This window comes from Scatophagus argus, chromosome 4 (assembly GCF_020382885.2).
Source record: "Scatophagus argus isolate fScaArg1 chromosome 4, fScaArg1.pri, whole genome shotgun sequence".
NCBI classification, from domain to species: Eukaryota; Metazoa; Chordata; class Actinopteri; family Scatophagidae; genus Scatophagus; species Scatophagus argus.
This window is the reverse complement of record NC_058496.1, coordinates 966,880-993,898: the sequence shown is the minus strand read 5'-3', so window position 1 is coordinate 993,898 and position 27,019 is coordinate 966,880. Positions and strand designations below refer to the sequence as shown.

Below are 27,019 nucleotides of genomic sequence, written 5' to 3'. Positions count from 1 at the left end.
TTTAATTCACAGGCAGGCTGGAACAGGTGGAGACAGGTGTCAGGTGTGTCCTGTGGTAAAACCAGCAGGAATGAAAGGTTTACAGGACAGCAGTGAGACCAGAGATGCTGTGGGGTTTAGAGACTGTGGCTTTGAGGACAAGACACGAGGAAGAGCTGGAGGCAGCAGAGCTGGAGATGTTGAGGTTTTCTTTGGGCCCCACCAGGATGGACAGGATCAGGAATGAGGACATCAGAGGGACAGCAGGTGTTTGACAGATGAAGTTAGAGAGGCCAGGCTGAGGTGGTCTGGACATGTTCAGAGGAGGGACAGTGTTGGTCAAAGGATGCTGAGGTTGGAGCTGCCAGACAGGAGGTCCAGAGGAAGACCAAAGAGGAGGTTTATGGATGTAGTGAAGGAGGACATGAAGGTCGCTGGTGTGAGGGAGGAGGACACAGAGGACAGGACGAGGTGGAGGCAGATGATTTGCTGAGGGGACGCCTGAAGAGACCAGCTGACAGGAAGAGAACAGAGTGAATACTTTAAATGCCAAACATTCGTCATCCTCACCGACTGATGGACCACAACTCGTTCAGGTGTCTCAGCAGGTAAAGACAAAAACTAAAACATGTTACACATTAAGACACACACAGCTGTTAATGGGACATTTATTTAAAAAAAAAAGTCAAGAAGGCATGAAAGGAAAAAAAATCATGTCATTTACAACTGAACTCAAAGATACTGTCAAACAGCAACAGTTATACACAAACATTTACACAACCTGTACAAATACTTTTTCCCGCAAAATCTGCAATTTAAATTTAAAATAACTTAAATAGGTTTCTATGTAAAAGTGCAAATCCGGATGCGTGGGATGTCTGAGCGAGACCGACAGAAGGCTGCTGTGATGTGTTCACTGGCTGCTCACCCGTAAGGCATCACAAGCACGTTTTCAACACTCTGAACAACCGTCATATAAACAGCGTGATGCCTCCAATGTCCCCGTGGACCTCTGATGTCTCAGATCCTCAGCTGACAGGACACAGAGCCCTTCCTCAACCCACCAGTCCTGAATAAAACCTCTAAAAAACAGTTCAGTGTTCGTAGTGTTGTGCACCATCGGCCGTTTAGTGTTGGAGGGTGAAATCACAGTCAGCAGAGGCCTTTTATACGGGACGAACCCAAACACAGCAGGGCAGTAGTAGTCCACAGGTTTCGACAGTGACACAGTGAGAGAGAGAGTGTGTGTGTGTGTGTGTGTGTGTGTGTGTGTGTGAGGGGTCGGTGGTTCTGCGTGAGGCAACAGACTGTTAATGCTGATATTTAAAGTCTCTACAAGCAGCCTCCTGATTGGTGAGGGGAAAGAAGTAACCCACGCACGCTATTGGGCCCTACATGCTTCTGTAACGACATGCAGCCCATGCAAAAACAACCCCAAAAGGTGTCATTACCACGAGGAGGAGGAGGAGGAGGAGGAGGAGGAGGAGGAAGAGGAGGAGGAGGAGTTTTATACAGCGTATCTGCTCATGAAGGTCACTGGAAACATGTTGGCTAAATAAAAGGTGTTCAGGCATCTGCAATACAAAGAGAAAATGACGAGCATCCAGTCTTTGAGCGTGTGTGTGTGTGTGTGTGTGTGTAACTAGGACTTCTGCTCGGCTCCGGCGGCGGACTGGGCTGCACTCTCCGGTTTAAGGATCTGGTAGGTGATGAGGTACTCCGGGTAGGCCTGAGGGAGAAACACAGCGACGTTACTGACACGTCACAGCAGGTCGTTTCTTCTTCTCAAACCACAACCGAACTACGACCACAAGGTCTGGGAAAGTTTGGTGCACAGGCGTTGGAAAAATCATCAAACATAACGCGTAAAATGAAGAATTGTCTGAACTTTGTGAACTTTCTGGCAGGCCTGACTGTAACTGAACGTCCCACACGCTGCCTGGGGTTTACCTGCTCTCCTCTGTAGATGACGTACTCGGCGTAGGCCAGGCCGTTGACGCTGGGCCTCCCGATCACCGAGTGGTGTCCTGGGGGGGCGTGGGCCATCTTCATGGCGCTGAACTGCAGGAAGGACTTCCCCAGGGTGACTCGGCAGAACAGCATCTGCCTGAGAGTCCGGACGAGAGGGCAAAGTCAGACACAGGTGTTCACCGTCTCGCATACAGACGCTTTACTTTCACAGCGTCGGGTTACCTGTGGCACAGGTAGCAGGATCGGTCTTTGTGCGTCGGGCAGCCTGTGCCTCCTCCGATGCCGTACACGTACTGGTTGCTCTTTGAGGAGTTCTCTGCAAAGTAGATCCCCGCGCCAAACATCCCGCCGATGTAGGCGTGTCGCTCATCGAAGCCTTTGTGGATGATGGCGTTGATGAACGGAGAACCTGACGGAAGAACAGACGCCCGACAAATCAAAATCTGAAGTTAGGAGCGGTGACCCGAGACAAACAGGTGGAGCGATGGTAGGTGTGGTTACCGTGAAACAACATCCGCTCGTTGTGATGGTTGTGGTTCTCGTCTGCGATCTCCTTCTGCCGGTGGGTGTAACGTTCCCTCAGCTTCTTATTTACCACCTTCTGAATCTGCGGGACACACATCACCTCAAATCAGTTGACTCACATCCATTAGGTCATTGAAGGTCCAGTCTGTGGGATTTAGTGACACCTAGTGGTGAGGCTGCAGAGTGCAACCAACTGAACACTGTAGAAACATGGCAGACTCTGGTGTTCATCTAAAATGCTCCAACGTAACCAAAACACAACAATTCATCATGAGAGCTTTAACACAAACAAACAGTCCCCGTTAAAGCTGCTTCTGGTTCTGGTTCAGACCTTGATGATGTTGTATCTGCTGAAGACACCACCTGCGTTGCCTCCATCTCTGTGCTCTCTGATGGTGCTCTGCATCTGGGGGACACAACAACCACACCATCAGCTGTGCAGTAAAGCAGCTGCTGCGCACACACATGAATACACACTGCAGTCAGTCACACCTTCAGGTGGGTTTCACACGATCACAACGAAAAATCACTTCTGGAAACGAGCTTTTAAAACAAAACTCTGACGCTAAGCAGCTCCTGTCATCCCTTCAATCTGGCTTCTATGAGGCGTTTCATTATGTATATTTGATTTATTTATTTGATCCAAATCCACATTTTAACACCCTGCCACTTTGAGCCGAGTGTGAATTGTCTGAAAGAAGGCGTATGAATTAAGTTTGATCCGATTCAGCAGACTCACCTCCTCCTCCACAGACTGGTACTCCTTGTCGTCAGGGGCGAGGTCTATCAGGACGGTGCCCTGGTTGGCACAGTGGAATGTCAGGTAGGGGTTGGCACCTGAAACCCGACAGGACGGTTATTCACAACAAACCTTCCATTCCTACCTGAACCTTAGAAGACGACGCCTCGTTACCTTGCTGGCCGCCCAGCAGCCTCTCAACGCCCTTGATGAGCTTGTGTCGATGTCCGTAGGCGTTGATTCCGATCTCCTTCAGCTCCTCGTGACCCATGTCAGCCAGCACATCCAGGGTGATCTGAGCAAAAGGAAACGATCAGAGAGGAGTTCGTACCACCACACTTCACAGCTCTGGTCGTGATCACATGCTGTTCGTCTGAAGCTGTGGTGTTTTGGACTGCTGACCTGCTCTCTCTCAAAGATGTCCCTCAGGTGCTCCAGGCCCAGGCTCTTCAGGAACTGACTTATGTTCATGTCCAACATCGCCACTGTGAAAAATTCATCGTGTCAAACAGGTGCCGAACCTGCTTTACAAACTGACCAATGTGAGCACAGGGACAGACTTACTCTCGCCCTCCTTGCGGTCAGTGCCTGAGGCTCCGTCTGCCACTCCGGACGAGCCTGCAGCAGAAGCAGCTGCCAGCTCGGTCAGCGGGCCGGCCAGGTTGTCTATGCTGCTGGCGGCCGACAGGCAGGACGGCGTGGAGGCGGGCGAAATGACTGAGGCGCTGACCACTGTGGCCTGCGGCTTGAAGCAGCTGGGCAGAGCGTCTGGCGGCATGGCGTCCATCAGCAGGGCGCGGATATCATCGGCCTGCAGAGATAAAACAACAAACTCACTGACAAGAGCCTGATTCAAGTTCCTGTTGATTCATTTACTGATCTGAGATCAGTTTGGAGCCCAGGCAGCAGTGAGACGCTCACTGAACGTTTCCCACCACTCATCTGGGCCTGACAGACGGACGTGACAGGAATCAGGTTACCGTGGCGAGGTCCAGGGCGGTCTGGCCCTCCTGGTTCTTCATGGTGGGATCGGCTCCATGAGCCAGCAGCAGAGCACAGAGCTGAGTGCGACCCTTCTGAGCCGCCTCGTGCAGGGGCGTGAAGGCCCATTTGTCTGTGGCGTTCACACACGTGTTGTACTTGATCAGCAGGGCTGCGATGTCCACATGCTGCAGCAAACATCAGCAACAACACGGTTATAAATAACACTGAGTTTATCTGCACAAACACCAGAAACATGTTTGAGTTTCATGTAGCTTCAAGCTTTTCCAGGTTGCACAGACTGACCCCATAGGAGGCGGCGTTATGCAGCGGGATGAGGCCTCCTTTGTCCTGAGCGTTGACGTCAGCCCCATGCTCCAGCAGATACTCGGCCACCTCCAGGTTGTTGTAGCCCGCTGAGGAGACATGAGGAGGACATTTAACACTCAGCATCATCACTTAAAACACTCGTTCTGAAACATAAACATGAGCTCAAGTTAACCAGGTGGTCTCAGCAACTGTTCTCATATCGTAAGTTGTTGTTACTTGAGATCGCTGAAAGACAATCCGACCACCAGGGGGCAGTGCGAGTTACGAATGGGTGGGGCTGAAATCCCAGCAGAGACAACTTTACATGACATCTTACGTAAAGGATGTGCAAAGCCTTAAAGCAGCGAGTGCTGAGTACCTGCGAGGTGCAGCGGCGTCGAGTTGCGTCCCTGCGTGTCTCTGCAGTTGATATTCTCTGGCGAGCAGAGTTTCTGGACTCGGGCGAGGCAGCCCTTCTTGGCGGCGTCCAGCAGGGCGGCGTCACCCCTCAGCAGGTCCTGGATGTCCGTGTCTCCGTCTTTGACCATGTCCAGTGGCATGTTGCCATCGCGGTTCTTCTTGGACGGGTCGGCTCCGTGCTGAACAGAAGAGTTTTAAAGAGATGTTTGGTGCATGTGAGGCTCAAAATGATGGCGTCACAATCGCCATCGCAGCCACAACTGATTAACAGAAGCAAAGACTGAATCCTCACTTTGAGCAGCAGTTTGCAGATCTCATATTTGCCTTTGGCTGCAGCCTCGTGAAGCGGAGTGAATTTCCACAAGTCGGCCACGTTGACCGAAGCTCCGTGTCTGACCAGCAGCTCGGCCACCTCGTAGTGACCGTATGAGCAGGCGTTGTGGAGGGGAACCAGGCCGCTGCAGGAGCACAAACACAAGTGAAACTCCATGATCTGCGTGTGCGGGTCTGCTGCAAAATAAACCCTGAAACCTCAGACAGAAGCACTGACCCCTTGTCTTTGGCGTGGACGTCGGCTCCGTGGTGCAGCAGGTATTCAACCACAGCCACTCGGTTGTAACCGGCCGCAAAGTGGAGGGGAGTGGAGTGGCGGCCCTCCAGGTCCCGGCAGTTCACGTTCTGCGGGGTGCAAAGTTGCTGCCGCACACAAAGAGCCAACATGACGATCAGCAACGCAGCTCAGTGGTCTAATAAGGGGGTTAAAGGTTAACTTACCTGCACTGTGTCCAGATCTCCTGCTTTGGCTGCCTCCAGGAATCTGTAGTCCACGTCAGAGTTACGCGTGGGAACGTTTTCTGGAGAAAGAAAATCCCAGGATCAGCACTGAGATCAGGTTCTCCTTCTGAAGAGACGTTTGTAAAGGAGCCTGGAGCCCATGAAGCAAAAGTGAGCGTCGAGCCCAGTGAAACAAACACTTCAGCCTACAGAATCGAGTGCAGTTTCCCTCTGAAGCCTGAACTCAAACAGCGTTAACCCATCAGACTCACGTCGGCTGTGGTTACCGTTAAGAATCTGCTGCACGGCCTCGTTTCCCATCTGAGCGGCGGTGAAGCCCTGCAGGGACACGATGGAGGGGTCGGCCCCGTAGCTCAGCAGCAGCTTGCAGGTCTGGATGTGTCCAGCCAGTGCGGCTCTGTGAAGAGCCGTCTGACCGAGTGTGTCCACAGCGTTCACCTGCAGGCACAGGAAGTCGAGTTAACACGCCGCTCGCAGTCCGGCTGAACAGAACAGGAGCGTAAGAACAGAAGAACAGACCTTCGCTCCGTGTTTCTGCAGCACCTCCAGGATGTCGTTGTGAGCTCTCTCAGCAGCAACGTGCAGCGGAGTCATGAAGCTGAAGGACACGGCAGACAGGAAGTCATGACCAGTGGACAGCTGATATCTTTTCTTATTAGAACTTAATGTGTTTCAACACACGACAGATTGTCCTTCTCTTTAAACAAGGTTTTAATGATCAGATCTTTGATGATCAATCCTTTTTGCTTCATGGCTGATATCTCACCTGAGCAAAGTTGGTCTCAACTCTTTTCCGAGTCAGAGGAAAAACTGAACGTTGTGGACTTACTCTTTGTTCTTCTCGTTGATGTTGGCTCCTTTACGCAGCAACAACTCGGTCACCTGCTTCCTCTTGGGGTGGGGGGAAGCCACAGCGCAGTGCTGAAACACACAGCAGCATCACATCAGGGGGCTGGAATGTCAACCAGAGACCTGGCAACCTGGGACAAATCTGAGCAACAGTCAGTACACTAAACATACAGCCAATCACACACAGCCGACTACCTGAACATCATCAGTCATCAAACAGAACGCTGAATTCAGGTTTTAGAAATTCAGACTAAGTAGTATTAAGTAGTAGCAGTATGGCAGTATTAAGGCCTGGTTCTGACCAGAGCTGTCTCGTTGGTCTGAGGATGCTTGAAGCTGATGATCTCCAGAGCCAAAGTCTTCTTCACTTTGGCCATGTCTGCCTCCCGCGCTGCCTGCAGCAGCGAGTGACCTTTGAACTCATCTACAGAGAAAACAAAGAAAAGCAGAAAGTGAATTTTTAAATGCAGCCTGAGTGAAACTGCACTGTGTGTGTGCTGTCTGTCTGTCTGTCCGTATGCTGTCTGTCTGTGGGTTTTTGTCTCGGTGTCGGCTGTGTGGCGGACTCACAGGTCAGCCTCTCCTTCAGCTCCGGGGTGGGGGCCATGTCCACGGCGCTCTTGCTGTGGCAGTTGAGCAGGGTGGGGTCGGCCCCGTGGCTCAGCAGCAGGGAACACACCTCCACCCGGTTCTTGGACGCCGCCTCATGGAGCGGAGTGAACTGCCACAAGTCCATAGCGTTCACACAGGCTCCGTGCTGCAGAGAGAAGCGAACATCAGAGCTAATCGTGACACGACTGAGCAGACTGTTTGAATCCTTCCCTCCTGCCGAAGGATCTCCACGTTACAGCATGTTACAAAGCTCGGCAACACGACCAGACAAGTTTCAAAAGCAAAAAAAGTTCAGACTTAACAAATAACATTCACATGCAGTTCCCACCAGGATGAGGATACTTTACTCCTCTGTGCTTCTCACTGCTGAGATGAACTTTTATTACTGCTGTTCATCTTTGTTCTGTCACCACCAGCTCTTGTTTGTGAGGGCTGGGTGGCCCCCCTTTAGTCACAGAAACCAGTAATCAGGGATGTCCCTTAAACCCTCACAGTGTGAGCTCAAGGGGTTCAGGAGTGAATCTTACTTTAAGCAGCAGCTCGGTGACCTCGAAGTGGCCGTAGGAGCAGGCGTTGTGGAGTGGGACCAGGCCTCTGCAGAGACAACACTCAGCTCAGTGTCACATGTCAGCAACAACAAACAGAGACGTTGGTGGGCGTGTCTTACCCTTTGTCCTTGGCGTGAACGTCCGCCCCGTGCTGGAGGAGGAGCTGCACAATGCGGACTCGGTTGTAGCCGGCAGCCAGGTGGAGCGGCGTCGACTGGAAGAGACGAGAGCTCGTTAGCAAACACACGTCGAGGGCTGTTTCAGCGTGCGCTGCCTTCGACGGCCACACGAGCAAGCGGCTGATTAGGGCCAGAAGCAATCAGTCTGCAGGCGATGCTCTGTGAGTTGCAGATGAATGGCGGACACGATGATGCAAAGTCAATAGAGTTTGTGGGCAAATCCAGCACCAGAGTTCGCTTGCTGTCGACTCTGACTGAGCTGAGCGAGTGATGACAAGCAACTTCAACCGTCTTACTCTTAACCTCCACTTCCATCTGACAAAGTAAGCAGAATGAATGTTCTTCCTGGTTTATGTGGTTAGATGACCAGAGAGAATTGACAGAGAAGCCGTTACTGCCAAAACAGCTGGGAGGGACTTACGGTTGGGTGATGACAGCTGGATTTGTTAAGTCCTGTCTTTATTTCAGTGCATAAGGAGTTCAGGTAGAGCAGCTGAGGCCTCAGTGAAACGTGGGGCTGAGCTGCACGTTTGTTCTTCTGGACTAAAGTCACCAAAACATGAACTCACTGACTTAGTTTACTGTCATGTGTGCGTTATGTAAAATCAGACACAATAATGAGAGTCTTGCAAGAAGAACTGCTACGATTAGTCGATAAATCAACCAGTCAACCTAAAGAAAATGAGTTAATTTAAAATCAATTAATCATCTCAGTCCGAAACCTGCTGGTTCCAGCCTCTTAAACGTCAGGATCTGAAGAGTCTTTGGGTTTTGGACTTTTTCAGTTTTTTGACATCTGATATGTAAAATGATTAATCAAATCATTGAGAATAATTAGCAGATTAATCAACAATGACAACAGCTGCTGTTAGCTGCAGACGCACTGACGAGATGTTTCTTATTCTTCAACTACTGTTGACACAGTGACTTTATTTTTTCATTTTAATAAGGAAATAAGGATGTCTTTTAGCCAAACAGCCAAACAGAAAATCTAAGCGGAATTTTTACTTCTGTCAACGTCGAGTTTTGGTTCCTAAGTATTAAATGATTTATAACCGTTGTAAGTAGAGTCAAAACTGGACTCAGATCTGATCAAATGCTATCAAATCCCAACCGTAACAGGATGCAAAGAAGCTACGATAAGCAGACTGTTAGAGGGTCAAATGAAACGCTTTATTTCAGCCGAGGAAACTAAACGTTAGTGCGAGCAAAGCTGCAGAGCCGACATTTGTTCTTTGTTCAAATAAAATCAAGCTGACAATCAACAGGAGGGACATCGTCTCACTTTCCATGCAGCAAAGCCGACTGTTAGAGTCCCAGCGGCGGATCAGAGGGATGAGTCGAATCGCAGAGGCATCGAGCAGTCAGAGGTCAAAGGTCGTGACCACAGAGGCAAGCATAGCACTACAACCACAGATGTAGCTCATCATTCACTACTGCATACCAAGTGATCCAACAGGAGCGTTCACAGACAGTCAGATGGCCTTCAGACATGCATGAGTGATCGTCAACACATCAACCAGTGAACAAAACAAAAGCCAAATCAGAGACGGACTGAAGAGCGAGTGATTCAGAGGAGAAGTGCGGGTGAGTGTGCAAGGACAGGACAGACGCCGAAGAGAGCAGGCAGTGGACAATCTGAGCTCCTCTCCAAGTCCAGAGAGACGAGACGTCACCATGACAACACGCGCACACACACACACGCACGCACACACACAGAGGAGCGTCAGGGGAGGATACATGAGTGACCCGTACACCGAGGTCCATGATGTGCAATTAACAAGTGACAGCCAGCTTATTGGTCAAATAAAAATGATGGATTAAAAAGGAATGAAACAAAATAAAGATCACAACAGTGCATCAATCAAGTGGCTGTTATCAAGGTCAACTTACCAGCATTTTTTGGGATGTTGACTGATCGACAAATGTTGCCAGAGTCACACGGAAAACAAAACGAAACAAAAATTACAAACTGACAGAATCTTTTCACAGCATTTCTCCTCCTCCTCCTCAAATCAGTGCAACACAAGTCAGAAACGAGCGTCTGCTCCGTCAAACATGGCCGCACATTAAACGTGACGCCAAACAGAGTAAACACCTGCAGGCTTTTCTCTGCCAGGAGAAAACTTTAACTGCTGTGCAGAAAATGTGCTCAGGAAGGAAGGGAGGGAGGGAGGGATGGATGGATGGATGGATGGATGAATGGATGGATGGATGAAGGGGTGGTGCTATGGTGCAGGGCGCGATTACACTTTCTGTGAGTTATTTACAAAAATAAAACAGTGATTTTTCCAGATTAAGACAGGAAATACTCCTGAGAAAAGTGATGCATGCAGACAAAAGTAGTTGCTGAGTTATTTTCATGTCACCTGCCATCTTTAACAAAGTATGTTAATACAACTCATCAGCTGTGTGTGTTCCTTCTGATTGAGGACAAATGTGAGCCTGGTTTGACTTGGTTTGATGCCACTGATGTTTCCTGCATTAGAAGAAGCTTATTTTCATTGAGAAGCTCTTTTTGAATTTTGATTTTCCATGTAAATTTCCATTTTTATGCGGTTGAAGTGGCTGCTACTCAGTTGATGTCTGAGGAACCAGAAGCTCCAACACATTCCTCTGTATGTCGGCAGGATGGCAGTTCAGACAGATCTGGATACTGAAGGCGTTTCCTAGGACATGGACCTGCGCTGGGACTCTAAACCTGCCTGGTGTAGCTGGACACCCGCCTCCTCCTACAGGAGACCAGGAGATCTCAAACTGTGTGTATCAAACTGTGTGTATCCAAGGAGCCTTAAATCAGACTACAAGTAAAATCAGACAGACTTTCCTCACAGGTTAGTCATGAGATGTTAGTTTGCTGTCATGACATCATGTGTCCTGTTGTGGCTGCTGCTGAAATGTTATGTTGTGCAGCCCGCACAGCGAGAGCAAACACGTGATGTGGGAACGCAAAACGACTGATGTTATCAAAGCCAAATGTTTCACTGTGCCATTAAGCTTCTGGTCCAACAGTCCAGCACCTGGCACAGAAAAGGTGACTATGGGATGAAGATCCCATGTTGAAACATGATTAACGACAACACTACGCAGTGATGAAATGAAGGCCTGGTTTGTCTGCTTTACTTCCAGAAATCAAGTACACATTCAGCTCGGCTGATCGAGTCCAAGTGTTGTGGGTTTTCATGGTAGGAAAACACACAACACACAAATGTAAAATAAAAAACGTGAACTGAGGGGATCAATAATGTGGCGGGCAAAGTGAGAGACGAGACGTCATGACGGACTGATGGAGGGAAGTTCTGATGAGAGTCTGAAGGTGGCGCTCATTAAAAGCCTCCAGCACAAACCGAGCAGCCAGAACCTCAATGTGCACCAGATTCCTTTACTCTCAGACCTTCTGACTGTCCTACAAAACAGGAAACCTGCACGTTGTGTCAGACAGAAATCCATCAGCTGTGATTGGGTGGCTCGTTTACCTTGCGTCCATCGCTGGCGTGGCAGTTGACGTTTAACGGAGTCAGAAGCGCCATCAGCTTCTCTTCATTCCCACTCCTGTAAACACACAGTAAATCAAACTGGTGTCAGTCAGCATTCAGTGTGAAAATCTAAAAGTCTGCATGAAACCCAGTGCAGCCTCTGGGCTCTGAAGGCGACAAAACGGTTGGGTTTAAGAACCGTACGTCATGTGCACATGTGCATTCGGTCCTCCTGCAGGTCATCTGGCTTTAACTGTGACCTGCAGGGGCGTCACGATTCTCCACATCCACAGTCTGATCTCACAATCTCAATCTGATCTTCTTCTCAAAGATCACATTCAAGCAAAAGGTGAGGGAACAATTTACAGTTCAGTTCGTTCACAAAACAAATCTGCAAACCCCCAAAACTTTCACTAAGAAAACAAGATGCTAAAAAACAGACAAATGGTCACCAGACAGTCACAGACTCCTGGTGACCACGGCGAAGGATTTTAATCAGCTGTCAGGTTTTCTGTCAACACCAAAACTCAGAGGGAGGACAAAATGTCACCACAGGAGGATTTTGAGTCCTGTTCCTCAGACTCCATCAGTGTGTCGTCTCTGAGTGTTTGTTTTCCTTCCTTTGGACACGTGCAAGACGCATACCAGTGGGAAGGAGAAACTTCTTCACTCCAGAAGTTCATTTTGAACCATTCAGAATGGACATCGTGACGCCCCCAGTGAAATAAACTCGTGTGATGGGCTTCTCATCGCGTCCACCCACATGAGAGCATCCTCTCATACAGTGAAGAAAGAAGACCACACCAACAGGAAATACTGAGCGCTCACACTGACACTCACCTCGCTGCTTCCAGAAGTTCATCCTTCTTGTATTCACCTGGAGGAGAATTAACATCCGATCAGAACTCGTTCAGACTACCTGAGCTAAACTTACTGGTTTTTGATCCTTTAAATTTTGACTAGCTGTTACATTCGATGCAGTTTAACTGCACCCTGAAGCCTGTGATCACAGACAGACTGACCGGTGAGAACAGCCTTGGCTGAAGGGTCAGCGAGGTCCAAAGCAGATTTGCCATCAGTGTTGCGGATGTTTGGATCGGCTCCATGTTGGAGTAACACTGAGTGAAATGCACATAAAGAAAGTGAAAGGTTTGGTAACAAGGCACGTGGTATCTACCATCACCTGTCACTTTAAAAAGCCTTCGTGCAGACGTCAGCTGAGCCGCATGCTTACCAATACAAACATCGATCTTCCCTTTGATGGCAGCCTCGTGCAGGGGGGTGTAGTTCCAGTTGTCTCTGGCGTTGGGGTCCGCGCCCTGACACAGCAGGAGGCTGACGACTTCTGCGTGTCCGAAGGAGCAGGCGTTGTGCAGGGGGATGAGTCCTCCGTCATCCCGGGCGTGAACGTTGGCCCCCGTCTGGAGGAGGTGCTCCACCACATCCTTCCTGCCGAAACCTGGAGGAGGACGAAATGCTTTTAAACTGAGGTTCCTCAGTGTGAAGAGATGCAGACACACAAGCTGTAACGGACCTGCCCGATTGTTTCAGAATAACAACTGCAAGGTTCAGATTAACGTCCCTACAAAACTAATGTTACGAAGTTATGAGGTTTAATCCTTGATGACACATCGTGCCTCGTCGGCCCAGAAGGACCCCCGTTCAGATGACGTCTGTGGCAGCACATTTACTGCGTTCAGGAGAACTTAAGCTAATGCTAACCGAACAAATATCAAAGCTGTATTTTCCTCCTAAACCTTACGTGTCGTCACGACCTGCTTCAGACCGCTAGCTTAGCCGAACGAGGCCGAAATGCGAGCCTCGCTTCACTGTTGACGGTTAGTCTGTTTGACAGTCGCGTTAGCCGTTTAGCGCTGCTTGGCGTTAAATTCACACGTAATTAACATTTAATTTCTGACGGACATTCAGGTTAGCGGTGATCACATCGACCAAAACAACCCAACATTAGCCCGCTAGCTGTGCTCTGCTAGCTGATGTTATGGAGAGGATGGTTAGCTTAGCTCGTTGGTACCCGCAGCGAAATGAAGCGGAGTTGATTTTCGACCAGCCATGTCCTTCGCGTTTACGTTCACCGAGTCCACAAGTCTCTTCACTCTGGACACGTCTCCGTTCCGGCACGCCTCGAACAGCTCCCTGAACGCCCCGCCGATGCCGCTGCCGCCCTCAGCGGGGCTGGCCGCTCCGGAGCCGGGGCTGGAGACGCTGCTGCTGCCGCCGCCAGAGGCTGTCGTGGTGAAGCTCGCGCTGCTGGTTAGGACCGGGGCGGGCAGGTCCGGGGAGGCCAGGGCCATCTCCATCCCCCCGCTGCACTCCCTCTCGGTCTCCGGCGGTCCACCAGCCGAGGTGAGCAGAGCCATCGGCGGAGAGGCCGGGGGGGCGGCCGAGAGAGAGCCGTTTCTCGGCGGGGACTGGAGGGTATTTTGCTGTTGTTGCTGCTGCGAAGAGCGACGAGGCACCGCCATTACAGCAGCAGCTTGGCGACAATAAAAGCTGCTCCTCCTTTCCGGTGAAAGTGCTGTCGTTTCCGGTCAGCTGTTTACTCCGTGTGGAGGCCGATGGAGGAGCAGTCAGCTCAGCCTCCTCTGCAGACCACAGCCGGGTCACATCACGACCAGGTGTGCTTTGTTACCCACACCTGAGTCCACCCTCAGGCTGACTTCCCTCAGTCAGCGTTTTATTAATCAATAAATAATATCAGTGTCTTTCAAATGATCACAGATGGATTTAATGTGTAGACAAAGAGTTTGCTTAAGCTGATCATCTACCTCTTCTCGATTTGTTTATTCACTGATATTGAGGCTAAAACCACCACAATACGAGAAACGGCGGCTCTTTGGCGCCACCTACAGGCCAATTGAAACCAATGAGATTATTTAAGCTTCAGAAGATGCTTCAGTGAAAATCACCTTTATGTCATTTAATCTGAGGTGCTTTAGTCTCCACCTCAGCTCAAAGTGTCTTTGTGTTCAAAACATAAATACAAATTAGATCAAATCATGTGCCCAGCTACTGAAATCAGACCAAAAAGACAAATAAACAATCAAGTAAACAATAAAAATATATTCTAACACATTGCATCTGTAATAAATCTGAAGTCTTCCACAAAATTAAAAGAATTGGTGCTTTGTTGTGCTTTTCGTCATGCAAATTTTCAAATAATGAAATCAGTCACAACTGACACTGTCAGGTGGGAGTTTTTGTCCAGTTGGTAATTCAGGCTGGTTGTGTGTTGTTCATGTGCTGCAAATGATTCAGTACTGAAATAATTTTTTATTTTAAGTGGTCAACAAAGAGCCAAAGACATTTCTTTGTTCTGTGATGCACGTGTCTAAAATTAAAATTTCATGCTGAAATAAGGGGTTTTCTTTCATTCACAGATGAATGATCAGTTATAAACCTTCAGACGACAGCAGACAGATTTTGATCTAATCTGTTTGAAAAGGACAGTTGGTCCAGGAGCTGAGCTGAACCATCACTGTAGGAACCTGAGACTGATCACTAAGAGCATCAGACATGGAGCTCCAGGTGTAATGTGTCTGAAGTGTTTCTACACTTTCAGTCCCTTGTTTTAACTGTACAACATCATGTGTGGCAGATGCTAAAATGGCTGCCTTTGCTCACGAGACGTCTTGGACTTCTCTGTTGAACGCTGGCTGAGGACACTGAGGACACTTAATGGGACATAACTGGGACACTCTGACAGCATCCCAGACCACAGACATGATGGAATAAAAAGAGAGCTAAGTGACTTTAATCACTTTATCTGTGGAAGGAGTTTGTTTGACTTGGTTTGCATTGAACGAGTCACAGCCAGCAGTAAAACACTTTATTCATCTTTTAGAATGATAAAGGACCCAAAGATCAAATACAGAACATAAGACTGAAGATCCATCTGAATTATTCCCTGTCTATAATGTCGATCTGTGTCATCATCATGAGTGGTTTAACATGTTTAATATTTAACATTTGCTCTGATATTTGTGATCTGCACAGAAAACAGAAAAAAACACATCAAAACATTTAACTCACAACACAAACATCACATTTTGTCTCAGATTCAGAAGAAAACAAAGATCATCATCATCATCATCATCATCATCATCATCATCATCACGTTTTTCATTAAGAGAAAAGAAAACAACAATAAAGGAATTACATACTTAATAACTACATGTGGTCTTTGTTGTAGTTATGGAACAGCCTTATAGTTTGTGCTAACTGCTAAAGCCTGAAGCGTCAGTACTGTTGCTGTGGTTACGAACAGTTTGATGTTGAAGAGGCTGCTGACTGGAACACCTGACAGTCTGAGGTGTTTCTGTGGCTTTGGTTTGATTACAAGTTAGTCCACTGCAAAACACTACAGTGAAATCTTTCCTTCTTTTCAGTTAACCAAATGAAGCCGACACTCAAACTGCTCTGTGCTGAAGTTAGAAAACAAATCTCCTCATGAAATGGAACACTTGTGTCGTTTCTTTTTGTTTTCCTGTTTAAATTTATTAAACTCTTCAGCTTTCCTTCTGGCGTCCTCTTCGTGTTTCTTCATCATGTTCTCCATTGTTCTAGTAAACTTCTCCTCCATTTCTTTAAGTTGTTTTTCTCTCAGTTTTCTCTCCTTTTGATCTTCTTCTCTCTGTTCCTCTATTCTTCTTTCCATTGCTTTCATTTCTTCATCATGTTTTCTTTGACGCTCCTCCATCTCTTTCTTCATCTCTTCCTCCTTCTCCTTCAGGATCTTCTCCATTTCTTTCCTTATTGCTGCCTCCGCCTCCTGTAGCATGTCATTAGTGTAGCAGCTGCCTCCATTTTCCTTCACCATGGAGTCAATCTTGGCTATCAGCTCTCTGACTTGTGTGTTGTTGTTTGTGCGGTTATTAAACACATGGTATCTTCCTCCACAGTCATCAATCACTTTCTTAAATGATTCATCACATTTGTTTTTAACGTATTCTTCAACTGATACCCCATCAGCCTCCAGGTTATCTCCTCCAGTTAACAGAGCGATGGTGAACTTCTCAGAATTCTTCCCAAAGCCTTCCCTGATTTTTGTTAAAGTCTCCTTCTCCTCTTGTGTAAATCTTGCCTGAATATTGAACACCAACAGGAAGACGTGTGGTCCAGGAGCCAGAAGACTGACGCACTCCACCATCTCATCATTCACTTGTTCATGAGACAAAGTTGTGTCAAACAAACCAGGAGTGTCGACCACAGAGACTGGACGACCGTCCACCTCACCAAGTGCTTTCTGACAACGTCTGGTGACTGATGTTTGACTTAATTCAGCCTTAAACTCCTTTCTTCCCAGAATGGTGTTTCCTGAAGAGCTCTTCCCACTGCCAGTCTTCCCAATCAGCACCATCCTGAGACTCTCTCTGCTCTGATTCCCATCATCACTTTGTGTCTCACTCCTCCGTTTCACACCCTGCAGTTCAGCTTTAAGTCCTGAAACCTTCTCCATCTGAGCCCTGGTGAACATGTCCTTTGTGAAGCATCTGGATCCTTCAGCTCTGAGTCCTGATGCTGTAATATAAGAGAAGAGAAAATGACATGAAGTCACTATGAGGCTGAAGTCACCACAGCTGGCTGACAGGAGGAGATCTCCTCAGTCCTCTACAGATTAGGTTCAGTTCAGAGTGTCAACATTTTGTTCAACTCTGATGTTCACCATCAGAGATGACTTTGGTGAAAGTTCAGGTTCTTGTGGCAGAAGAATCTAGAACTTCCAGAGCTGTTAACACGCTTGGGTCAAATTGCAAAGGAGAACGATGGTGAACATTTCTGTGATGTAGTTGAGGACACAGGATCTACTTTACCAGGTGATCATCAAAGCCCAAAACAGAAGAAAACACATACTTCTGTCCGAGATGTGTCCCGTTCCAAACTGATAAACTGCTGTGGATTCAGGTGTGCACTGAAGCTGTGCAGGAAAACAATGCTGACCTGGAGGCAAAGTGTTTTCTATACCTGCAGCTGTTTACATGCTATGAAAGTGAATGGACTCACCAGGTGCTTCAGCCATACTGACACTCTGCTGTTAGCCCACAAGAGACGATTCAGCCAGAGGAGCCGCACACTGAAACGCAAAGCACATTCAAACTTTAAAAAGTGACGAGGCAGGAGACAAACCTTTGTTTTAATATGCTGACTGGTGAAGGTGGTGCTTAGTCAGAAACGCAGTAAATGTTCCACTGATGTTATGCTGTTCAAAAGTCCTGTGACAACCTGCACACTTTAAAAGATTAGAAAACACACACTCTCACACCTCGTCTGTTTTAATGAAATAAACTTACTGAGGCTGACAGTGCAGGCACAGCAGTGACTCCACTTAAAAGCTGATGAACAAACCAAACAGCTGATTAGAATTAGTTCAACTCTGAATCAGTTAACTCTGACTGTGTGTATCAGGAGTGAAAACCCTCATCATCAATAATACGACTGACTTGAAGCACAGACACTGAAATGAAAACAGGCTTAGATTATAGGCAGGCTATTTTAAAATAAACTCCTGCTCACTCAGAAACATGAACAAATCTCCAACTAACTGTACTGACTAACGTTACAACTCAGCCAGGACGCCATTAATGTTTACATCCTGCCTAAAAGCTGTGAGCTGCTGAGTAACAAGCGTCATTAAAACAGTCTGGAAACGTTTAGATTGTGGCTTGTGTGTGTGGTAACTAAAGTCTTGACAGATAAAACATGTCCGTCCCCCTGCTGTCCACACTGTCAAACATGTCCGTCCAGCTGCACTGACTCCTCCTCTCACGTCTCAAATGGCGTCTCCACTGTTCACTTCCGTCTGAATGCTGACACAAACGTTTGTCCCAGTCGTCTCAGTAAACCTCCTCATTTCAGAGACATTTAGGAGATTAAACAGTGAAAACAAAGCAGCAGCTGTCGCTTCACACACAAATCATCCGTTTACTGACTGTGATTATCAAACTGTGAATCTGATCTGAACTCACTGACGGCAGGAGGACGACCACTTTAACGGTTCAAATCAGTTAGTTACTAAAGTGACCCTGGAACCTCCTGCAGCTCCATCATCAGCTCCACTGAGCAGCAACAACAGACACACTCTGACATTACTTTGTTCTTTCTCTTTATCTACTTTTAGTCCACTTCACTCACCTCATCAATTTCCTGCTGCGACACAACCGACGCTTCAGCTCAAAGTGAAAGTTAAGAAACAGTCAGAGTTATAAAACTGAGCGAGAAACTCGTTTGTGTCCTCATCAGTCTGTGGGTGTGCAGGTCTGACCAGAGTCTGAAGTTCACAATCAATAAAACCAACTGCAGCAGTTTTACTGTTTTACCGCCTCTGATAAACTTCTTATTGCTGTTACTACAGCTATAAAAAGTTTAGTTTTCTCTGAGTCATTAAGTCAAGTCAAGTCAAGACAACTTTATTTGTACAGCCCATTTTTACAAGCAGTTTGTCTCAAAGGGCTTAACATAACATCAGCAACATCCTCTGCCCTTCGACCCTCACATCGACTGAGGAAAAACTCCCAGAAAAACCTTTAACAGGAAAAAATGGAAGAAACCTCAGGGTGAGCAACAGAGGAGGGATCCCTCACCCAGGACGGGCAGACGTGCAGTGGATGTTGTACAGGCAGGAAAGCAATTAACAACATGAGAACGACATTACTAAAAAGACAAGTAAAACAAAATCTCAATCAGAATCAGAATCAGAATTCCTTTATTTAGGATCGGCCCAAGCACTGAACCTTGTGGAACACCGAGGCTAACCCTTATATATGAAGAGGAAACATTATTAACTTGAGCAAAGTGAAATCTATTTGTTAAATATGATTTGAACCAGCGTAGCGTAGTCTCATGTTCTAATCTGTGTAATAAAATGCTGTGATCTACAGTGTCGAAAGCAGCACTGAGATTCAGTAAAACAAGTATGGAGACCAGCCCGCGGTCTGATGCCATGAGGAGGTCATTTGTGACTTTAACCAGTGCTGTTTCTGTGCTGTGATGGGCTCTGAAACCGGACTGAAACATCTCAAAGAGACTGTTCCTGTGTAGGTGATCAATCAACTGATTTGCAACCACTCTTTCGAGTATTTTAGATAAGAACGGGAGGTTGGATATCGGCCTATAGTTTGCTAAGATGTCTGGGTCAAGTGAAGGTTTTTTAAGTAAAGGTCTAATAACAGCGGTTTTAAATGCCTGTGGTACATAACCTGTTGTTAAGGATAAGTTTATCTGATCTAAGAGGGAAACGCCAATCAAGGGAAAGACGTCCTTGAGGAGCTTAGTTGGGATGGGGTCTAAGAGACATGTAGTTGGGTTAGATTTGTTAATGCTGGAGGTCAGCTCGGGGAGGTCTATGGGCAGGAACCTGTCCAGGGATGGAGTAGGATTAAAAGAGATTACTGGAGATGGCACTATATTGGCTATTCTGGGAAGATCTTTATTGATTTTTTCTCTAATGTTATTGATTTTATTGGTGAAGAAACTCATGAAGTCTTCACTGCTAAGAGCTGCAGGAATACAAGGTTCAACAGAGCTGTGACTCTTGGTCAGCCTGGCTACAGTGTTAAAGAGAAAACGTGGGTTGTTCTTGTTTTTCTCTATTAATGTTGAATAATAGGCAGTTCTGGCTTCACGAAGGGCCTTTTTGTATGTCAATAGACGGTCTTTCCAGGCTCTCTGGGATTCAGCTGATTTGGAGGAGTACCACTTCCTCTCCATCCGTCTTGATGTTTGTTTCAGTGTTCGTATATTTGAATTATACCAAGGAGCTCGCCTCCTATGATTTCTAACCTTCTTTCTCAGTGGGGCAACCATATCTAAAACTGTGTGCAACGTGGCTGCAGTGTTGTTGACAAAGGAATCAATTACTGCAGGAGTAACGTTTAAATCAGTACGGTCTGTTGTACTGGTACATGGAGCTGAGGGGAGCTGTGATGGGATTGCATCCCTAAATCTGTCTACACTATCTTCAGAGAGGCATCTGGTATAGTAGACCTTTTTGTTGTGTGCTGTAAAGTCTTCTAGAGTTAGTTCAAAAACTACAAGTGAATGGTCTGAAAGGAGAGAGCTGACGGCAGGAGTGAAGAGGGCCAAGACCGCATACGCCCAGAGGATCCAGGGACACTTTGCGTCCAACGATCCACGGAGCATGTGGAGGGGCATTAAGTGCATCGCAGACTATAACACCAAAGATGCACAATGCCCCAGGGACCCCTCTCTGCCTGAAGCTCTCAACAACTTCTTTGCCCGCTTTGAGGACCCGGACGCCCCCCTCAGCACCAGACTCACCCCCCCACCTGGTGAAGAGCCCCTCAGCGTGACCTCAGCTGAAGTGAGGAGGACCCTCCAGAGGATAAACCCACACAAAGCTGCAGGTCCCGATAATATCCCGGGGCGGGTGCTGAAGGGCTGTGCACATCAGTTCACAGAGGTACTGACGGACATCTTCAACACCTCTCTCCAACAAGCGACGGTCCCCACCTGTCTGAAGACCGCTACAATCATGCACGGCAGCTGCTCTGCAGCAGAGAAAAAAGCTCTGCAGAGGGTGGTGAAAGCTGCACAGAAGACTGTGGGACACAGCCTATCCACCACCACAGACATTTACACCTCCAGGTGCAGGAAAAGGGCCTCCTGCATCATGAAGGACCCCACCCACCCCTCACACAAACTGTTTGCCCCTCTCCCCTCAGGCAGGAGGCTGCGGAGCATCAAGAGCAGGACCACCAGACTGAGGAACAGCTTCTTCCTGAAGCTGAGAGACTGCTGAACTCTGGAGGTCCTCTGTAGCCCCTGCTGCCAACCTCATACCTCACATACCAACAAACACACAAACAACCACCCATGGAACATTTTGCACAATGCAGCATTTGCACAGAACTCAAACTGCTCGTGTTCATTGCACTACGGTCATTTTGCACTACCCTGTCAGCCATTTTGCACTACTGTTTATACTGTTTACACTGATGTTTATATCATCTACTGTTTTTCACTTATATTACACTGTTTTTATACTCTATAACATTGTTTATATTTATATTTATTTTGTTAAGAAACTGGGCTGATACTGGGACCGGGGAAACTAATTTCGTTCCACTCATGTTTTACGTGTGTGAAATGACAATAAAGCTCCTTGAATCCTTGAATCCTTGAATCCTTGAGAGGGTTTTGAGGGACAACTAACAGGTTCTTAGTTTCTAGGCCATAGGTGAGAACCAGATCGAGTGTGTGATTGTGGCAGTGTGTTGGTTCATTCACTATCTGAAGGAAACCTATTGAATCTAAGAGTGAACTAAAGGCTGTCTTAAGACTGTCAGAGTCAACATCCATATGAATGTTGAAGTCACCTGCTATAATGACTTTATCTGTACTGAGCACTAAACTAGATAAGAAGTCAGAAAACTCAGACAGGAACTCTGAGTAAGCAGCAGCAGGTGGGCGATACACAACAACTAATAAAACTGGCTTTTCTGACTTCCAGTTTTGGTGAGACAGGCTGAGAGTGAGACTCTCAAATGAGCTATAGATGGATTTAGGTTTGGGGTTAATCTGAAGACTGGAATGGTAGATTGCTGCCACTCCTCCTCCTCGGCCTGTGGCTCGAGGAACATGATAGTTAATATAACCAGATGGAGTTGATTCATTTAAACTAACATATTCTTCATCCCGTAACCAAGTCTCAGTGAGGCAGAATATATCAGACTGATGATCAATAATTAGATCACTGACTAGGAGGGATTTAGAGTGGAGGGATCGTATATTTAATAATCCACATCTGACTGTCCTGTTTTTTGGCTCCAAATATTTGCTAGTTTGTATTTTTATGAGTGTCAGGTTTTGGCTTACACAGGACTCAGGCGCAGAGATTGTGAGAGAATAAAGAGTTTATTTCTCTAAGCAAAACCCCAATCCAACCTCTCACAGAGCTACAGAAAAAGCAAGAGGCTATGAAACTTTATCTAGGACTCAAGGATCTAACTAGGCTAGAGTACTACAAACTAGTAAAACAGAAAATCACTCCAACAGGAGGAAAACTAGGAAGGGAAAACAAAAACTTCAAAGAACAAAAAATCACTCTAAGCAGAGGATAACTATCTAGAGAAAAACTACTAAGAACTAAAAATCACTCTTAATTGAGAAAATCTATCTGAGAAAACAAACAGAAATAAAACTGAAAATCACTCCAATAGAGGAGGAAAAACCAAAGAACATAAACAAACAATTCTCTATGGCTAAACCTGAACTTTGAAATTTACAACAAAAATTCACTCTGTTTCAGAGGCTAGAATATAACGAGACACGAGGTACATATACATACAAAGGCTGTGGCATGGACGAGAGCTGGTGTGAACATGAGGAACGAAACACACTGGCGCAAGACAAGGGAAACGCAGAGGTTATTATGATTAACACTTCTTAAATTTTGTGCTGGTTGGACTATAGGAGGACGAGGCACTGACACTATTTCTATGGGATTGTTAAACTTAGTATTACTGTGTGCATTTATATTTTTATTTATTCTAATTTTAACGGAGGGCGGCAGTCCTACAGAAGCAGCAGAGAAGTGTGTAAGACAGCGACTCTGCTTCCTGGCCTCGACCCTGGGTTGTCAGGGTGTTGGTTGTCTAATAAACTTGGCCATATTGGTAGAAATAAGAGCCGCACCACCCCAAGTGGGATGAACGCCGTCTCTGCTAATGAGGCCAGGTTTTCCCCAGAAAGTCTCCCAGTTATCTATAAAGGCCACGTTGTTTTCTGGACACCACCGTGACAGCCAGCGACGGAGCGATGACATGCGGCTAAACATATCATCACTGGTCAGATTCGGGAGGGGACCAGAGAATGCTACGGAGTCCGACATGGTTTTTGCCAAATTACACACCGACTCAATATTGACTTTGGTGACCTCCGACTGGCGTAGTCGAGTGTCATTAGCGCCGACGTGAATTATAATCTTACCATATTTACTCTTATCTCTCGCCAGCAGCTTTAAATTGCCCTCTATGTCGCCCGCTCTGGCCCCCGGGATGCATTTGACTATGGTCGCTGGTGTCGGCTTCACATATCGCAAAACAGAATCGCCAATAACCAGGGTCGGTTTCTCAGCGGGTGTGTCGCTGAGTGGGGAAAAGCGGTTAGACACATGAAGCGGTTGGTGGTGAACCACGGGCCTTTGTTTTGGACTACGCTTCTTTCGAACCGCCACCCAACCTCCCTGACTTCCCGGCTGCTCGGGGGCTGCCGGGGGGGAAGCTGACATCAGCTAAAGTAGCTAAAATAGGCCGGTCCGCACAGGCTAACTGCTGCTGGCTAGCTGTCGGGACTAATGGACTGTGATCTACAGTACGAAGCCGGGCCTCTAACTCACTTAGCCTCGCCTCCAAGGCTATGAATAAGCTACACTTTCTACACATCTCACTCTCAGGGGCAGTCGTGGATCAGCGGTTAGGGTGTCGGACCCGTAACCGGTGGATCGCTGGTTCAATTCCCCGTACCGGTGTCCATGGCTGAGGTACCCTTGAGCAAGGTACCTAACCCCCACTGCTCCCCGGGCGCTGCACGCGGTCGCCCACTGCCCCGGGTTTGCTGTGTGTGTGTGCACGTCACTTGGGTGGGTTAAATGCAGAGAACAAATTTCGTTGGAGTGAGTTCCCTCCAATGACAAAATATGTCACTTTAAATCTTTAAATCTCACTAAAGGAGGCAGAGGAATAGCTAAACATTTCACACACCTTACAGAAGACGGGAGAGGGAGAGGCAGAGGGAGAGTGAGTGGAAGAAGCCATGTTAGCACTAAGCTAAGCTGAACGACAAACAGAACGAGGATCGGGAAAGGAAAGAATCTAGATGATCATGCGGTTAATAAACTTTTCCTAAAGTGCTTGTGTACTTATTTGTAAGAACCAACCACAGTAAAAGCTAACACAAAATATGTCGACTGAAGTACACCAATACCACCGAGCACCAAACGCTAGCAAGTGAATGAGTAGTGCAAGAACAGGAAGTGACGTAATACACAATACGTTAGCCAACGTCATTAATATGTGCTTCATGCAGCGTTTGTGCAACACTATAATCAGTCCCATCATTCAGTGTGGAGGCTCACAAACAGGCCTTGTCCATCTGCTTCCAGGAACAACCTGCTCCTGTTCCTCTTGCCTGCCATCCAGCCAGGGTTCAGCTCTCATTGCGACGAGAAGGCATTGTAGCAGGACTTACATCAATGAGGTCGTGGAAGGCGGCCAGGGGCCAGGCAGCTGTACGTGCCGATCGCCTTGTTGAGGTTGTCCACGCCTCCCTTGTTAGTTGTTCCCGTCCCAGCGATCACTGACGGCGGCATCCACGTCCGCGTGCTCAGGAGCACCACGTCTTGTTCTTCTTGGGAAGGTAGGACACCAGCGTGGCGGTGGGCGTGAAGGCGAACATTGATGAGCGCACCTCTCTCCCCTTGCACACAAGCAGCTTGGGCGGAAGCTCAGGCTTGTTCTTTCACATTGTACCGACCAAGATGACGCCCCTGCGGAGACGCTGCAGCGTGAGCTCGTACGGCGTGAAGAAATTGTTGCACGTCACGTTGTGGCCCTTCAGCCAGGTCGAGCACCACGCACATCCCCTGGTTCTTCTCCAACCCTCCTGTTCCTCCTCTTACTCCTCCACTCGTCTTACCGCCGCCGCTCGTCTTCTTGCCAGTGTCTTCTTGCATTTTCCAAGCGTAGCTGGACCACCCACGACTTGATGCCGTCCTTGGCCGGCTTACTGGGCATGTGCTGCCGGAAAGGACAGTGATCTTTGCAGTGCGGTGGGAGAGAAGAAAAGAAAAGAAAAGAGATCAAATGAAATCAGAGGTTTGGGGTTACAATAATAATGGTCATCATATTATCATCATGGTCGTCGAACCTCAGCGTTCTGGAGTAACCGTAAAACAGCTTGAGCGGCATCATGGCACGGAAAATCGCCCTCCCGCTCTCTGCGTCCCACAATCTGGCCGCGGCCTCGCCTCCGGATCTGTACACGCCCGCCAAGATCAGGGTGTCGCGGACCACGTCACTTTTCCGTTCTTTGACACGAACATCCGTATTCCGTGTGGGCCTGCTGCTCAAAGGATCAGTCCCGGGCCATCCTCGTCGTCATCGTAGTAGTCATTGTTGCAATCTTCTTGTTCATGTGCTTCTTGTGCTTCTGCTTGTTCTCGTTCCTTGTCGTTGTACGACGTGGGTCCTAAGATGGAGGTAGGCGCCGCATATCTGTTCCGTTGTCTCTCGCAGCAGGATGTCTGGGACCACGTCGCTTTTCCATTCTTTGATGCAAACGTCCGTATTCCGCACTCGACGGATCGATCCTGGGGTGTCGTTGTCATTGTCATAGTAATCGTGGTCTTTTTGTTTTTGTGCTTCTTGTTCTTCTGAAGATGGGTGGAAGAGCTGGAAGTTGGAGGCAATGTTGTGTCCAAGTTGTTGGGGGCTGGTTACACCCACACTCGTCCTGTATATGCTTCTCATGACCCACATTAACAGTTACGTTTAGCAGGAGTACAAAATGTCACACTGACGCCCCACATAAATCTTATACACGTCATGTCCTGAGCTTAACACATGAACCACACTAAACAAGCATAACGAACGTACAACAGAGAAAAACAAACTGAGGGTCTTTCCCCAAACAAACAGGGACTGTTCTTGGACCTTTCAAACTCACCAAAACTGACGACATATGATAAATAGTGTGCCAAGAAAACTAAGATTCAAGATTCAAGAGTCTTTATTGTCATTATGCAAGCATAACGAAATTTTGTGCAGATTCTCGGCTTAAAAGCACACCTATAAATAGCAGCAGAAAATTAAAATTGCACACTTAAGAAAAAATATATATATATATAAAAATATAAAGTACAAAATACATGTGAGGTAAATAAAGTGCACTTAGTGTCAGTCTATGTGTATGCTGTGTGTGTGTATGCAGATAGACGGGGGAGGGGGTCATGTGTGAAGTCCTGTATGGGGGTGGGACGTGAGCGTGTCACTGTAGGGGGGTTATTGCTTTAACAGCTCTGGGGAAGAAGCTGTCCCTGAGTGTGTTGGTGCTGGTTTTAATGTTCCTGTGCTGCCTTCCTGATGGAAGCGGTACAAACAGTTCGTTGCCCAGGTGGGTGGGGTCTGTGGCAATGAGTCTGGCCTTTTTCTGGACTCAGGTCCAGATCTGGTAGACTGCAGCCCACAATCCCCTGTGCTGTCCTCACCACCCGGGCTAAGTCCTTCCTGTCCTGTGCTGTGCAGCTGCCATACCACACAGTCACACTGAGACACAGGACACTTTCTATCGTGGCTCTGTAAAAGTTCACAAGCAGCTGAGATGAAAGTCCAGTCCGTTTCAACTTCCTGAGAAAGAAGAGCTGTTGTTGGGGCTTTTTCACCAGGTCCTCCCTGTGGGAGTAATTGAAATAAGGTGGAATCGTAATGTCCATGCTACGAGCAACCGTGCCACTCGATAAAGAGTGTTCAATGTGTTCAAAATGTTCAGAGTGCTCAAAAGTAGGCAACTTCTAGGAAACAAAGCATGACCTACCAACATGAACAGGAAAAATACAGCTGTTACACAAAAAATGTCCCAAACCAGACAGTCGGAGCTCCGTGC

The 27,019-nt window shown here is 47.5% G+C and overlaps 2 protein-coding genes across 4 annotated transcripts; both read right to left on the bottom strand.

The window, feature by feature from the left end:
* Positions 1-634: 634 nt before the first annotated feature.
* Positions 635-14,004, bottom strand: LOC124057899 (poly [ADP-ribose] polymerase tankyrase-1). 2 transcript variants are annotated; one of them, XM_046386553.1, is made up of 28 exons: positions 13,416-14,004; positions 12,618-12,842; positions 12,406-12,501; positions 12,224-12,260; positions 11,384-11,459; positions 9,801-9,821; positions 7,848-7,942; positions 7,708-7,774; positions 7,139-7,325; positions 6,871-6,992; positions 6,549-6,640; positions 6,239-6,317; positions 5,986-6,157; positions 5,699-5,778; positions 5,475-5,620; positions 5,217-5,382; positions 4,884-5,103; positions 4,502-4,611; positions 4,195-4,383; positions 3,779-4,025; positions 3,617-3,699; positions 3,389-3,509; positions 3,215-3,312; positions 2,807-2,881; positions 2,452-2,557; positions 2,173-2,359; positions 1,930-2,086; positions 635-1,708 (listed from the first exon to the last, which is right to left on the bottom strand). In XM_046386553.1, the coding sequence occupies exons 1-28, from the start codon at positions 13,864-13,866 to the stop codon at positions 1,622-1,624; spliced, it is 3,792 nt and encodes a 1,263-aa protein (XP_046242509.1). In that variant the 5' UTR covers positions 13,867-14,004; the 3' UTR covers positions 635-1,621. The 2 variants fall into 2 exon arrangements, with proteins under 2 accessions (XP_046242509.1, XP_046242511.1); XM_046386555.1 differs by lacking the exon at positions 9,801-9,821.
* A 1,211-nt stretch (positions 14,005-15,215) lies between these two features.
* LOC124057912 (GTPase IMAP family member 4-like) lies at positions 15,216-18,585 on the bottom strand. Of its 2 annotated transcripts, XM_046386590.1 has the most exons (4): positions 18,533-18,570; positions 17,692-17,733; positions 17,405-17,474; positions 15,216-16,921 (listed from the first exon to the last, which is right to left on the bottom strand). In XM_046386590.1, exons 3-4 carry the CDS (start codon positions 17,418-17,420, stop codon positions 15,849-15,851), a joined length of 1,089 nt encoding a protein of 362 aa, XP_046242546.1. In that variant the 5' UTR covers positions 17,421-17,474; positions 17,692-17,733; positions 18,533-18,570; the 3' UTR covers positions 15,216-15,848. The 2 variants fall into 2 exon arrangements, with proteins under 2 accessions (XP_046242546.1, XP_046242547.1); XM_046386591.1 differs by lacking the exon at positions 17,692-17,733 and having other exon boundaries at positions 18,533-18,585.
* Between the last annotated feature and the right edge of the window lie 8,434 nt (positions 18,586-27,019).

Excerpts from the sequence above, each read along its gene's own strand:
- LOC124057899 (XM_046386553.1), bottom strand. The coding sequence starts at position 13,866 with ATGGCGGTGCCTCGTCGCTCTTCGCAGCAGCAACAACAGCAAAATACC. Across the intron at positions 4,612-4,883 it reads GACGCCGCTGCACCTCGCAG|CGGGCTACAACAACCTGGAG; the intron begins GTACTCAGCACT and ends ATGTCTCCTCAG. Across the intron at positions 3,700-3,778 it reads TGACCGCAAGGAGGGCGAGA|TGGCGATGTTGGACATGAAC; the intron begins GTAAGTCTGTCC and ends AATTTTTCACAG.